This window comes from Parasteatoda tepidariorum, chromosome 5 (assembly GCF_043381705.1).
Source record: "Parasteatoda tepidariorum isolate YZ-2023 chromosome 5, CAS_Ptep_4.0, whole genome shotgun sequence".
Lineage (NCBI taxonomy): Eukaryota > Metazoa > Arthropoda > Arachnida > Araneae > Theridiidae > Parasteatoda > Parasteatoda tepidariorum.
Window position 1 is genome coordinate 44,156,500 of NC_092208.1, and position 16,641 is coordinate 44,173,140.

Consider the following 16,641-nt stretch of genomic DNA (forward strand, 5'->3'; position numbering starts at 1 on the left):
TTTAGTTTTCGAGTAGTAACTGTTGATGGTGCCTCAGAGGTAACATCGGAGTGCAAAAGGTTAATAGGATGTAATATATATATATATATATATATATATATATAATATAAGTATTCATTGCTAATAATTATAAATATTTAAAACTTTAAGAAACATCACTAAAATTAAATTAATGAAGTAAATTAATGGACAATCGTAATACGTTGAATTTTGAACAAAGTTTTGCACTTTCATCTCTTTGATTTGGATTTCTAACGCACTTGAATAGTATTATTGTTCTAATGAAATTCTTTTCAAAATAAAAAAAGCGAATACATGGAATTCCGAATAGCAGATATTATGAATTAAAAAAAAACTAAAACATTACTTTCAAACTAAAAATAAACCTAACTGACACATATCTTTGAGTTTTTTTATTACTTGTGGAAATGTGTATTTGTAAAGAGCTTATTGCAGCAATGTTGATCAATACTAATATTCCAGATGTGATCTGGAATAAAAAAATGTTTAGGTATATTTTAATTTAGATGAATCAACTACAAGTGAGCTCGCTAGAGTTTTAGTTACTTACTCTCATCCCCTCTAAACGTGACATTGCACGCAGAGGGCGGAGGGCTCGTAGAGTACGCATTGTTTTAAATGCAGGAATGTTGGCATAGCCAGCTAACCCCACCGCCAGATTAAACATGGAAACCTAAAGGAGGCGTCAGAATTTATCAAGATAATATTTATATTAGCAGGCAGTACAGTTGGTCATTATAAATAGCTGAAGATTGTAAGAAATTACATGACAATACGTTAGAAGAAAGGAAAGAAAAAAAAATAAAATAATGAATGAAATAAATTAATTATTGGAGATAAAAAAGAATCAAGGAGAAAAAAAAGGCCGTTATTGACAAAAACTGGAAAAAATTAATGAAATAATTGATAAATTAATTCCGGAAACATTGTAAATTGCCTATCCTCTCAGAAAAGATAATATATTATTTCAACTTATTAAATAATTTTGTTGTAACTTTAATAATTTGATCTATGTTTCTCTTTTAACAAGTTAGATCATAGTAATATGTGTTAAAATATGATGTTGATAGTTAGATCTCTTACGTAAATTTAAAGTGTTTCAGAAGTTTATTTGAGGTGTTAAGGGTGATTTTAGGTTTATTTGAAGTTTACTTTAATACAACTTTAAAAAATTACCCTCATAAGGTTTATAATCAAGATATATGAAGTTGTTTTGAACTAAATTTTTTTCGTCTAATCTGCATAAATATTTACATCCCATTACGCGTTTTTATATATAAAAATATAAATAATATTTAAATAATAATAAAAATATAAATGAATAAATAATATGAAGTTTTTTATTTTTAACCCAATGTTTGATTTTGTTGATTACAGCTCTTTACTTATGATATTTTAAATTGAGAAAAACAAATTTTTCTTCGATAATATTAATAGACATGAACATTCTTTATAAATTTAATAAGCAAAAAAGTAAAGTTAGTATGGCTTGAAAATAGTCGGAAAGGAAAGAACATAAAATAACAAAAAGTTAAGAGGTATACACAAAGTTATTTAGAATTATAGAGACAAATTTCATGGTTAGACATGCAAAAAAAAAAAAAAAAAAAAAAAAAAAAAAGAAAAAAAAGTACATTTTACTGAAGTGAATAGTAAGTAGAGAAAATTATCTCTACATAAGCGTTTTTTTAAGGAAAAATAATGCGAGTAAAAGAAAAATATAGAAAAAGAAGTACAGAGTATTGAAATTTTTACATTTGTAAAATTTCCTCATAATTTTTATTTTAAAACTATAAATTGAATAGTTACTAAATATTATAAATTTTTTTATTAAAAATATCACTTGTTATGTTTTCTTTCACAAATCATCACAAGTCAACTTCACAATCAATATTTTCCAAAATTTGACTTTAAGCATATAACTTTATGTGGATCTCGCAATCTTGGATTTTAGGTAAAATTTTTAATTTGCGTTCCCTCTATATTTTTTGTAACCAGTAAACTTTTGTTGATGTAGCATTATTAGAAAGCGTAATACCTTCTAAAAATGGCATAAAATAAAGGGATAGCTTTATTAGATTAGGAGATATAGCGCTTGATAATTTTTAGAACTTCTTTAAATTTTATCTCAAATCTTTAAAGCAATAAAATCATGTGATTTATGGTTTTGAGATATTCATTTAAAACTGCGTTTTTCAGTTTTTACATTCTTTTAAAATCTAGTCTAATTGCAGCTCAAATTGAGGAAAACCGATTTGGATGGCGCTAGAAATTTCCTTTAACATTATTTGCATAAAAATAATCTAAATTTAAAAACTAATAACTGTTAACTACTTAAATATCTTTCAAAAATTGCTGATTGCAGAATTGTGTTGGCATAACTTTGTCAGAAAAAAAATTAATAGAGAATCTGAAACACTGCACGATTTATATATCAAATTCTGATTGGGTAATGGCCTTCTATTTTACATGTAACGGCCTTATATCCGAAAGACAGTGCCAAATTGAGTAAGTATCCATCATCAGTTTATGTATGAAAATTAAATTAAAAGGATTAAAATTATATTTAGAATTTTCCCTCTCTGTCTCCACACATTTTACAGTTACGAAGTACTTCTTAATTTAGTTTGTCTATGGTAAGAACTCCCCCAGCTACAAAGTTTGAGACCGTCTGCTGCTATGGAAACAAGAATAACGCATTTCAGGAAGGTAGCTTCTCTTTACTCCAGCTAACACAGTAGATTGAAGAAAAATATTCCTGAGCCAAAACCTTTTCTAAACAATGATCCCACGCCCCTACTTGAAATAGTTATATCTTGTTACCATAGTACAGCATGTTACAGACGATAGGCTAAGGGAGTTCTTACTTTAGAGAAACTATACAATGGAAAAGGTTCTTTTTATTTATGTCGCATACTTTCTCTGGCAAGTATATTAACAATTTATTTGATTAAAAGTCAAAAAGTTCATTGTATAGTTTACTCAGTAAAGTTGCAATAAGTAAAATTTACTTATTTTTTTGCGAATTATAACTAATATTCTTAATAATTTTGAATTAATTATCAGACGGTTAAACAATGGAAATTTCATAGCGAGAAACCATTTGAAAAAAAAGTAATGAGAAGAAATAAGTGCATGATTTCTTTCAAATATTCATTGTTAAACAATGAATTACAAATACAATCTATTAAATAATTTGTACTAAGCTAAAATAAAATAAAATTTTATAATATGACATAAATAACTTTTCTACAAACTATATTAATAACATAAACTTTGCTAACGCATTTCATAAAATAATTAAAATAATAATTGATGAAAGTATAATTTTAGCTATTTTGTAAATGTTTTTCTTTAAATTATTTTCATATTTTTATAAGTTTAAGTTACTGAACAGATAAAACAAAAAATTCTATTATGTGATGTTACATTCAGAATGGGTAAAAATAAAAATTAATAGAAAATTTTAATAATAAAAGTAATTTAATGAAGTGATAAACAGTAAAAATATTGAAAAAAAAAAGAAAGTTTTTTTCATAACAAATTAGAGGGTTTGAAGTAAAAGAGAGAATAAAAATCTAAATCTTACAGTAACATAAATAGTTGACACATTAAAATTAAAAAAAAAAATTACCAATATAGCAACTTTGTTGAATCTGAAAGAACGCAAGGATGAATCACTAGTGCAGTAATGAAAACACATAGATAAAATTTATTTCTGAAATTTTGAGTTATCTAAATTTTATATACATTTTAGAAAGAAAATAAAAACAACGATTGAAATATGTGAAAAATGGAACACAGCAAAATTAAAATTCATGATTTATATAGCATAAGATTCCAATAACTTTCATCAACATAAATGTTAAAAATAAAATCATTTTCTAGTATTTCAAAGTAAATATACTATTCCATCAGATGATAAAATGTTTCCAATGTAATTTTTTCTAAATAGTATACTTACCAAAACTATGACAAAATCTAGCCAGCACCAAGCATTAGTAAAATATTTTTTAAAACCAAATGCCAGCCATTTGAGCAACATTTCAAAAAGAAAAAGAACTGTGAACGTTTTGTCCATATATTGCAAAATATCTTTAAGCCATGGCCTCTCCTTCAGATTAACATCTTCAGCAGCCTGTTGAATAAATATAATTTTTAAGAGGAAAAAAAAAATACAATATACAAATAGCTTGTGCTTCTGTTAAAAAAAAAGGAATAAGTTTAAGAGACACTTTTAGTTTTGAAACTTAAAAATGTTAATTCATGTGCTTTTTCCAAGCTAGAAACTTAAAAAAAAAAAAAACTACATTTATTTTTTTGTTTAGTTGAATTTTAAATCTTCATTTTAGACTAGGGGTAGCAAAATTACTTCCAAAAACTGAAGAAAATCAACAGATACATTGCTCTCGTTAAGGTTCATGGAACTTATTGGAGGAGTCAGTGTGGTATTAGAAATAAAATATTGAGAAACTTTTGTTTCAGACAATTTAAATTAGGATAAATACGTAAGAAATATTCAACATTTATTTCGAAGGTGTGATAGTAAGAATAATATTTAGCAGTACATTATATTTAGACTGTGAAAAATAAACAATACTACCTCAAGGCCTTGAGAAGAAAATAAATTAAAAGAACAGCATTTAAAATCCTGATGTTTTGACAGCAACAAATGCCAAAATAGCCACCGTATTTTTTTATACATTAAATTGATACACACATATATATATACACACACACATATAATATTTAAGTGTCTCGAAAAGGACCATGACTGATTACACATGCTACAACATGATTAGCAATACAAATAAATAGATATAAATTTAAAAAAAAAGAAAAAAGATTTATTTAAAAATTTAAGCAAATGAAAATTGATTAACAAACTTTTCAAATCAAAGAAAACTTTCGTACACCTTCATGAATGCAAATACTAGTTTTAAGGTTTTTCAATTTGGCTACAACTACATTTTACTTTACATTTTTACAACTTTATATTTATAAGATTTAATCAAGTTTAATTTAATGAATAAAATATTTATTAATATAACTTAATAAGCTGTATTCGCAAATAATGACACTTATTTAATAATGAGTTCCTTAAAATTTATGGTTCAGGAGAAGAGGCGTGCAGAGAGAGGAAGCGTATCTGGCAACAGTCCCAGACATTCAGCCAACGGGTATCCATTTAACCAATAAGGAGAGCAAAACTTAAAATTTATACTATAATATTTAGTATGGAATTATATTTTTTAAGAGATAAATATGACTATTAAGTAGAGATATAGATTTTTATAAATATTGTATTTCCATCGAACGTCTAACGTTTTTTTTAATCAAATTACCTTTCTACCCATCACTCTTATCAGGGGAATATAATAGTAAATTTAGCCTAAAATATATCTTCACCTCTGCACGCTCTTGCCGATTATAAATACTGATTCGTAGTCTTTACAGAACACATTTCATACATTTAAAATTTAGCAATTTACTACATAAAATACTAGTTACAAAATGTTTTAGTTCATTTGTTTTGAATAAAGAATGACTCACCAAAGCTAAACTACTAATGAGAATCATTGTAATAATAAGAGTTTCAAAATATTTATGTTCAACTAAATTATAACTTCTTCTTCGTGCTTCCTTCCACTGAAGCCACCTTGGGGACTCATCCCCCAAGCAGAATGGGAAACGAACGTAACAGCAATCAGGACAACAATCTGCAGGATATTCTGATTCAATGACATCTTCGGTCGTGATTTCTATCTTATCTGTATCCATGTCATCCACTAGATCACCATCCGTATCATATTCACCTGGTCAAAAATCAATTAAATATTTTCAAAAATGTACATCTGATATATATGTAACTTGCAAAATACTACATCAAGTTTTATTTCGATAAATACCAATTAAATTATTAAGGCTGCACTGTGCTTAAGTTAAAATGTAAGCAAAAGCTTACATAGAAATTATAGAGCTATGTCAGAGTTAGTTTTCCAACTTCTCCCAACTTATAAAATATTGCTGCATTACACTTTATGTCCCATAAAGCGTTTAAGCACATTGTAATTTATTCAAAAACCAAAGGCAAGGCATTATCAGAAAATTAGAAAATAATTCTGACAATGGACAGTTTTTTTCTGACTTCGAATTTATTATTATCGGTGAGACATATAAAAATACTTTTAGCTAACAAGCATTTAAATAAATTCGCAAAATTTAAAAGGTAAACTTTAAAAATTTGTTAAAAATACAGAATTAAAGAGTTTTTTTTAAAAAATTGAATAGAAGTAATGAAGAATTTTTCCATTTTCTATATTATACTTAGACTTTTGAGTTTTATTTGAACCAAATACCATAAAACAAATGGAATTGCTTCTGATTTTGTGAAGATATTAACATGGCTCTTAATGTCAAGGCTCTAATGCAACGCAGTTAGCAGTACACTACATCCTCTGGCCCAATACATGTTATTTTACAAGATATCATCAGAGTCCAGTGGAGGTAATGTTACTGTCCTGCAACAGGCACTGCCATTGATATCTTCTAAGTTTTATACCCTTAGGGCAGAAAATTCCCTTTTCGTATCATGAAAGAGCATAGTTTTGCTGTTGTTTCTAAAGTCAATTGCCATTAACCAGCAAACCTGCTTGGTGAAACCAAGCGACTTTTAGGCAGAAGAGGGCATTCAATGGCGTCATCTAACGACTCCAGCCTCACACAAACGTCACAGCCCATTTTTAAAGGGCGGACCCGGTCATACATCTATTCATTCATCCACAGATCGTAATTTTAACCTAAACTAGAGAGCCACCAATCTCCAATTCAGTATCCCCAGAGGTATTGATTTGTTATGGAAACTTGGAAGACTTAGTGACCCGACAGATTTAACATGCACCTGTCATCATTTACTACATGGGGAGTCTTCGGTCAGATGGTATAGAACTCATGAACTATTGGACATAAGCTGAATGTTCTACTAACCAGGCTATCTCGGCCTTAAGATCATAGATTCATTCATTAAATAGTTAACAGTATTTGAAAATAATGTATCATTGAAGCAATAAATGACCTTTGAAAAGATATTCAACCAAATGTAAGCTAGAGTTTCGATATTCTAATAGAAGAGTGAGTTATTTAGACATACCACTGGCTACAACTTTTGTTGATATCTATCCTTCTTTGATATAAAAATACACTCCTGTATCCAACTTTGACAGGTTACTTTTAATATTCAACTAATACAAATGTATTCGATTTTAATTAATCACATTTTTCATAGATATAGGCAGAGAAGGCTGACAATGTCCTCTAAATGCAATAAAAAAAATGCATGGAAGTAGCAAGTACAAAGAATTTTTGAATTGGAAAAATGCAAAACCTCCATCAGATCTGGTGAAATGTTTCAAAGGGAAGTATATTTCCTTTAGCACAATCATTTAGGAAAATGTATTCAATGTTTTTAAATTATAATGCATTAGTATAAGGAAATAAAATATGACCTCAAGCGAAATAACCAAAGGTCAAGTTGAACAAAGGAAATCTATGTTCGAAATATAGAAAAAGTAGTCAGAGTAACCCTAATTTACAGTCTGTAACATTCAGGAGGAAGAAACTTAAACTAGATAGACAAATGCAGATTTTAAATTTTTTGAACAAGTTTTGTAAAAAAAAAATCCTTTATCTTAAGAAGACTTTTTTTTAACTAATGATCTTTTATCTACAGGGTGTCCCAAGGTTATTGGGGCAAATTATAATGAGAGGTAGGTGACATCACAAGGATTTAGATTTGCACAGCAACCCCTGGTTGAAAACGATTCCGTTCATGGTCAGGAATTGATCAAAAGATGGATTGGTCGCGAACTGGCTCCCTGGCCACCACGCTCTTCTAATTAAAACAGCATGGATTTCTTTCATTCGGTACACTGAAAAGTCCCTTTTATGCAACATCAGTGGATTCCAAAATCCATCAGTGGATTCCAGAATCGTCTGTGCTGCTCATCCAAGTAAATCCAGATGTATTTGAGCGAGAGTGCCAATTCATGGCCTGATGGTGAAATCATAAGCAAGAATGGGAACTTTGGATCACAAATCACAATCATCAACCATTTCACAAATCATCTCCACAGAGCAAGTAACATCTTTGACCTATAAATATTTCAAATGATCTCAGCCTTGACTCTCCTTGTTTCTTGCACCTGTCACACTACTTTCCCATGATATTTCCGACCATGGGTTGCAATGTAATACTGAATATTTGTGATGTCCCCTACCTTCCTTTAAATTTGGTCCCAATATCCCTGAGAAGACCTGTCTTGTGCAGGGCAGGGTGTCTCTGGGGTATACGATTTTATAGAAGGCCTATACGATTTTATAGAAATTAAAATCTATTAAATTAGCTTGATTCTTAAAATTTCTGTTAAGTAAACCTCTCTCAAAATTTATAATAAATGAAAGATTTCTATGTTCTCACCCGTTGCTGGTTTGTCCTCCTTACTGCTGTCCTTCTTTTCTTCACCACTATCCATAAGAGACAAATCACTTGCTTCTTTTGGGATTTTAGCTACAACCAAGCCTTTTTCGAAGATGTCAGATTTGTTTTCATCTTCATTTAATGGATGGACTTTGTTATTCCCAGTTATTTCACTTTCCTGAAAAAAATGTTTTTGTCTTAGAAAAAAATCAGAAAATGCATAAAATTGGATCAGAAACTACTTGAGAAGTTAAAAACTTCACTGCTTTTGTTTTCTGCATTGCATAAGGAATAAATAGATTTAATAAGTCTAAATACGTAAAATTATTCTTAAATAAAAATAAAAGAATGTTTGGTGCACATAGATGATATTCTTTGAAAACATTTTCATATCTAACTTGCGTTTTCTTGTTTTTGTTCAGATTTCTTTATAGCTATTCATAGCTTGATTTAGAAAAATACTAAAAGAACTAATTAAGAAAAAAATTAGATCAAATTTAGAAAAGAAAAAAACATAATATTTTAAAGTTAAAATCAAAAATCGAATCATTTTTATAAAAACCAATGAACATATTTTTTAAAACGCTTTCACAGTACAACTACATGGGCATACTTGCACAAAAATATTCGAAAAAGCATTGTTTTTAAAGAGAACAATATTATAAAAAACTGCATATGGTTTTATGAGAGAGAAGACTGGTTCCATTTAATAATAAATTCAATGTCATATTTCCTTTAAAGTACAAATCCAATAAAAAGATGCTCTATAGTAGCATACAAACCTTTTCCTTGTTTGATTTTGCAGATAAAAGTTCAATTTTAGTGCCTAGAGGTACACAATTCATTGTTGGCCGCATAGAATTATTTGAATCTTTCATTTGAATGGCCTGTCCATTCCCTAGTAAGAAAACGATGCAAATAAATGAACTAAAGCATGACTTTCAACAATTACCAACTTAAAAATAATTATTTTTGTTGAGCATATTGTATCAGTGAACAAATATATACCTTGTATAGAAATTTCCATTTCATCCCCTATAACAACTTCTAGATCTTTAACATGTTTAGAAAACTTTTCCATCATAGGCAATTGTCCATCTGCGATAAACTCACCTGCAATAGGATCATCAGGCAGATCATCTCTCCTATCTGTCGCTTGATCGGCAATCTGATTGGTAAGTTTGGCCCGGACAGACTGCATAAAAAATTCATTTATATTCACAAATTTAATAAAATTTACTTTTTTGATTTCTAATATAAAACATTTTAAACTTAATATACTTTAAAAGTTTGGTAGGTATTGACATAAAATAAAAATATATTGTTCTTACATGTGTTGAAGTGCAGTTCATGTTTCATATTTAATCTTTTAGTGCTCTAAATCACTGCAGGATAGGTATCACATAAAATTGAATGCAAATATTTTAAATTATTTTTTTTTAAGTTTGTCAAGAGTTAATTAAGTGAAAACGCATGCCTAAATTTTACAAAGGTTTAGTTTTGCCTAGGAACATTAGAAAAAATCAGTTTTAAATATTTTGTTACACTATATTATTGCTTTTACCGGTTAATTTTCTTGTTTTCTCATAATTTCTTAGATTCGTTATACTCTTTAAATTCTAAACACTGAAATTTTAGGTAGAGTTTTGTCCCAAATGCTTTTACATTAAGTTAATTGAAAAGTATTTATGTTAAGTAAACAATCATTTTAATTCTAGTGATTGCTGACTTAGAAAATAAAATTTAATACTAGCATTTTAATTTTTTTTTTACCTTCATAATTAATAAAATTTTATCTTATTTAAGACATTTAAAATAGTTTCACTATTCATAAACTCCATAGTAACTACCTTTTTTCCTTCCTCCTCAAATACTATTATTACTTACACATTTATTCACTGCCGCCAAACTTTGATTCTAAAACAATTCCTTGCATATTATAGCATAAAAGATAAAACTTATACTCATGCATATTAATCAGTATTATTACTTACATAACATAAATTACATGCATTTCTTGAAAGAGAATCGGTACTTACCTTTAAAATTCGAAATATTAAATTTTTAACCCAATTGCTAGCTCTAGAAAAACGGTCTATTGCTTCTTGTAGCTTTTTTGTATCCGCTGTATCTGAAGGAGCTTGAGATAGATTAGAGGCACCAAAGGAGGACAGTAACAAGGCAAGGAACAAGTTCAGCACCTATATGAGAAAAGTTTAAATGCAGTTAATAATGCCTAAATGTAGAATAAAAATGGTTATTTTATTTATATTTTATAACCGTCGTAGAACAGCCGACCAACTCCGTAGCCTTGTAGTTTTCAACCAAATCCAGAAGACAAGGGAACTCCTGGATCAAGTATTGGGAGAAATTAGCCTTCGCGGAGGACTTTTTGATGGAACTAACCCACATTTGCGTTGCCTGGAGAGGGAAACCACAAAAACCTCCCACGGTTAGCCTGATGGCAAGGGGACTCTAACTCATGATCAGCTTACTACTGAGGATATTTTACGTCAGCACTTGCTCAGTGAGAGTGAGGTGCAGAATTCGTACAAACCAGCCACAGCTGGAATTCAAACCCAGTTCATCTCATTGGGAGGAGAGTACTCTATCCTCTAAGCCACCACAGCTCTAAAATAAAAATTTGTTAAGACCATTAATACATTAAATGAGGTAGAACCAAAAATTTCAATCATTAGTTTATAACATTTGAAGGGAGGTGGTAGCTCAGTGGTTAGAGAATCAGACTCCGGTATGAAGGGGACAAGGTTTGATCCTTGAGTACATGCGATATAAGTGCTCGTGAAATTCATGGAATCAAAAAAGTCCAGTGGTTAATTGCTGAGCAGTACCATATCAACGTACTGGATATATACCATGGGTACAGGGATCAGGAGAAAATTTCCTTTCCTTTCAAATCTATATCTGAATTGAGGAATTGGCCTTACGAAATAATCCTGTCATCGATCCGAAGGGTTCTGAGCCAAAACATACTTTCACTTTCGCCAAATAAAAGGCAAGCAAACATTCCTGACTTAATTCACAAAGGGCCATCGGCTTGTCCAAGTGGCATTAGAAATAGCAATAGCATAACATTTGAAGGAAACATTTATTTCTACCATAACATTTCCTTATATAACTTTTAACACTGTATACCTTTAGTACAGTTAGTTTATAATTATTACTTTTAAGTTAATATTAAATAATACACCATTTAATTTCTGACAATTTATAGTACCTGATTCATCATAAGGCCTGAGTGGTCCAGGCCTAGGGTGCCAAAAATGTTACAAATAATTTCCTTTTGTGTTTTTCCTTAAGAATTGTCTATCAGAATAATGGGTTAACAAAAGTTGAAATAAATATAAGCTTAAATTTAATAATATATCATAATTTACGTATGTTATAAATAATTTAAAAACACTTCATAAATAAAGAAAATGCAAATTTGGTTTAAAGTAACAACCAGGAGGCCCCTCTGATAGTTCTGTGTTTAGGATCACCTGCATTTCTAGATGGGGCCCTGGTAATCTTTAAAAAATTTGCATCTATAAAGGTAAACTAAATTTGTATTATTTCTGGTAATTTACATAGATATTTCCTCTTTATTTTGTATTTATCAGCAAAAATTGGTAAATTGCAACAAATAATTGTGCACTGTAACAAATACATTGCAGCAAGTAAAGATTATTTCAAGATCATTTTTTCTAATTAACAGATATATTAAAAATTGTTGTGTTCTTAATTGTTTGAAAATGTTATCACTGTTATATTTTGGTAATGTATTCTTATTTGTAGTTATGAAAATTGTTTTTTTTGTTTCCCCTTTTTGTACTTTTTATACTTCGTTTTTTAATTTCTATTCTTGTGTTGGAATTCAAAATAAAAAATAACTTTACAGTAAATGTATAAAAACTCAAAGCTTAGATTAAAATAACAATCGTAAAACTGTGCTAAAATATGAGAAATTTCAATTTGAAATGAAATTTAGATCTCACAGTTTACTTACCACAAGGTTGCCGATTACCACAGTTGATAGAAAAAAAGGAATACACATGGACCCACTCACAAGCAGACAGTCCCACATAGATTCTATCCATTCACCGCACAAAACACGAAAAACAATCATAAATGAATGCATAAAGTCCCTAAAATTCCAATTAGGAACTATCCCATGAGGAAATCTAAAATTAAACACAATTAATAATAAAGTCAATTTAGTTTGTTATTAATTTAAATTTCTTAATATAATCTTGTTATTAATCTATACATTAGACAAATGCAAAAATATAATTACGATAAATAGAATTTTTATATTGTGCAGGAGTAATTGTGAGTCCAACTCAAAAATCCTGAAAATTTCTTGAGTAAAATCATTAATGAAGCATTTCAAAAAATTAATGTCTTTATAAATTTAAATCATTTATATTTTCAAAACATGAAATTCTAAATAAAATGCAACATAATTTAGATGAATAATTATGCATGAGTTTATTTTTATCTCTAATCACATTTATTATTATCTCTAATCACATTCTACCAGAAAAAAAATATTTAAAAATGAAAGAGATGTCAAGTATAAATTCTAGTTCTAATATTTTTAAATAAAATATAAAAGAAATTTTATACATAAATGTGATCAATAATGTCTTGAAACTTCTGGACCTTGGATTTCCGGAAACTTCCGGATATCGGTTAACGAAAAATCCGGAAATCAGGATTTTTTCAGAGCACAATCATCTCTGATTTTATCTCACAACCAATTAAATCAAAAAGCAATTATAAATCATTGTAAATTTAATTTTGCTTATTATTTATCTATACATACTATTCATATAGTAAATAGAATTTATATTTATCTCATAAACTTGAATGTTACAGTTAAAATTGTCTATTTAAAATAAAATACGTTTTTTTTTATTAAGGCACAGTAAATAAAGATCAATTTCAGCTGAATATGATAAAATTATATATAATGCATAAAATGTGAATTTTCAGCAATATTGATGATATTCAGCAATAATTAATTTCTTACTCTAAATCCCCCCTCCCTCTCACTGGGGGCGAAAAACGAGGTTAAAAAAGTAGTTTTTTTTTTTTTTTTTTTTAAATGATTAATTTTTGTGTATTAGTAAATTCACAATTAGAATTTCGAAATAGTGTAGAAATGTTACTTTAATGCATCCAAATTTTACTCTTATTTGTAATCTTTAAAAACTTTATCTATTGGATCGAATTGTACAGACATGTTCCTTACCAGAGTCCTATAAAAGCACAAAACAGTCTTTTCATTTAAAATAAGATAGAAGCATGTTATTGATATATACATGGTACTTTAATTACCTCAGTCAGGTTTTGTTTAAAAACCTTCTAAAGCAAAGGAAGGTTTTTTGGCCCTTGTAAAAATTACCTTGTATTAAGCATTTGATAAAATGAAAATGGAGGCTAAAATAAAACTCAATTATCAAAATTTTGGCACAGCGGGTATCAGGTGACAACGACAAGGGGGTTAAAGGCAGTATTTTCTTGCTATAACATACCAATATTTTAAGTAATATACATTTTTTTCTTATTTTACTTCATTTACAGGGGGCGAAGATACTAATTCAGAAATATTTTAGTTGGATATTACTAAATATTAAAAATCAATTTCGTCACTGTTATGCATTACGAATCATAAAGCATTGAAAATCCCTTATTTTCAGTCAATCCAGAATGCATCTGTCTAACACATTATTTTTTTATAAAACTAGTTAACGAAATAATACTTACAAATGTTTCTTTTCATCATAATTCTTTCCAAACAGTTGCATACCCATCACAGCAAAAATAAAGATAATGATTCCTAAAACAAATGTCAAGTTTCCTAAAGCTCCCATGGTTTTTCCCATAATTGAAATGAGAAGATTCAACGTAGGCCATGATTTTGCTAATTTAAAAACTCTAAGCTGTAAGTAAATTAAAAAAAGAAATAAAAATAACAGACTCAAATATTAAAAATAATGACTTTATATTTTTGTAATATCTAAATAAGTTAAAATTAGTCTTTCAGTGAGTGCATTTAAACTTTTTTTTAAAATTTTTTATCTCAGTCTTTTAAGTATGAGTTATATTTTTAATATAATTTCTCAAAAAGTGCAAGCATTCCCCATTTTAGTAATTTAATAGGGATACAAAAAATTAGTAAATAAAGAAATGTATTTCATTAAACAATAATTGAATAAATAAAATATATTCTATGTAGAATAATTTCATAAAAATTTATGTAAACATATCTATTGCATTAAAGGATGTTTAAAATTCTCAGCTTAATTTTATATAAGTAAAGCTATTTAATCATTCAACCACACAGAAGCCTATTATTTTTCAGTACTTTAAAGTACTGCTTAAAAAAAAGAATGTAATGTCGATTTCTTTAGTTTATTTCTTATGAAATAATCAAATATTGTATAAAAAAATTATAAAGATAAATCATTTATTAAGATTCAACATATTCATGTTAGATGAACTTTTAAGAATCTCAAACATAATTCAAAAATGTTAAAAAGATATAATTTTAAATACATAATAGTAATAAAAAAGTTGAATATGTGGCCAAAGGCTATTTACCACAGGCTAATAATATCTGTGTACATAAATGGAACATATTATTTATGTGTTTTTTAACTGGTAAGCTCTAGTATTGAAAATTTCACAAATTTTACTTACCTGCATTAAAAAGTTTAGAAAATATGTTAAATATAAAAATTAAACTTTGCAAAATAATAATAATCTTAAAGTTCTCCAAATATTTTAAAATTAGAATGAAAAATTCTGACTATGTATCAATGTACACATTGATAAAGCAACACCAAAAATTTTTAATTAATTAATTTTGTTTACAAGGGAACATTTTGTTTGTTTAAGGGAAAATTTGCAAAATAACCCACTATTCAAAGGAATTTCTTTTCTTCTCAAATTCAACTCATTTTCCGAGGTAACAGTGAAAAATTTCATAAAAATTTTTTGATTTCCCCTAGCAATCTTAAAATTAGATTTACAAATGCTATCAACCAAATGACATGCAGTGATGCAATAACACCAATTTTCCATTGTGTCAAAAATTAATTTTTTTCACAATGGAACACTCTTTAGAGAAAATTTTATCAAATAACATCCAATTAAAGGGGAATTTTATTAAATTCTTTTACTTTGCAAGATACCTGAAAAGTTTAGCAAATTTTCTTAGTTTTCCCATTGATGTCAGATTTTGTCTGCATAGTTGCTAAGCAACACATTGGTCTGAGAAAAAAAAATTCCACCTTAATTTTGTAAATAGTTTTCCTTATTAGAGAAATTTTGAAAGTAACCACTAGGTGAATAATTAAAGCACATTTTTCAGGCTTAATTACTGTTTTTAGAAGCAAAAGGTGTTGTTTTCGTACATCTTTTTAGACGATTGATGCCATTGGCATTATGAGTTTGAAAAGTTAAATATTTGAAACTCAAATATTTTGTTTTGTGCAAAGCAGGTTGTGACCACCTGCTTTGCAATAACAATACCACAAAAACAAGAAAAAGTCATATTCAGATTTACTGAAAATGTAAATGCAAACTTACCAAACGAAATGATCTGAGAACTGAAAGACCTTGAACATTTTCTAATCCCAACTCTAGTAGAGAGAGGGCAACTATGAAGAAATCAAAAATATTCCAACCTTCCCGGAAATAATATTTTGGGCTTAATGTTATTAATTTGAGGCCAGCTTCTACTGCAAAAGTAGCTGTAAAGAACTAAAAAGAGAATATAAGCACAATTTATTCTTTTAACAGGCTCTTTGCTCGCAACTGTAATTCTTTAAAATAAGGCATCCATACTATATTTAACCAAACAATTTAGCTTTTAATTCAGAAAATTTTAAGTTCCATTTTCTTTAAAGAATGCAAATAACTATGCTATTTTGCCAATACTATGAAATAATCATAATTCATAAACATAGTCAATCTGATGAGAATTAATTTCAATTAAGTGTTTCCTACTTTTAGGATTTAGTAGTAGAAAGATGCTTAGCCAAAATTACTATAGAGAATGATTATTCAAATGGGACATACAGAAATCTCTATATACTTTTCAGTTTTATTTTCAAAATATCTTCCCATGTTAT

General features: G+C 28.2%; 1 protein-coding gene across 1 annotated transcript in view; it reads right to left on the reverse strand.

Moving 5' to 3' along the window:
* LOC107454398 (sodium channel protein para) overlaps positions 1–16,641 on the reverse strand; it is a 227,573-nt gene that overhangs the window by 24,014 nt on the left and 186,918 nt on the right. Inside the window, exons 16-25 of the mRNA XM_071181380.1 lie at positions 16,097–16,270; positions 14,270–14,445; positions 12,507–12,681; positions 10,537–10,698; positions 9,506–9,692; positions 9,280–9,395; positions 8,498–8,675; positions 5,575–5,837; positions 3,986–4,159; positions 572–694 (exon numbers count right to left, since the gene is read on the reverse strand). Of these exons, the coding sequence (XP_071037481.1) occupies positions 572–694; positions 3,986–4,159; positions 5,575–5,837; positions 8,498–8,675; positions 9,280–9,395; positions 9,506–9,692; positions 10,537–10,698; positions 12,507–12,681; positions 14,270–14,445; positions 16,097–16,270 (1,728 nt within the window). The remainder of the gene's footprint in view (positions 1–571; positions 695–3,985; positions 4,160–5,574; positions 5,838–8,497; positions 8,676–9,279; positions 9,396–9,505; positions 9,693–10,536; positions 10,699–12,506; positions 12,682–14,269; positions 14,446–16,096; positions 16,271–16,641) is intronic.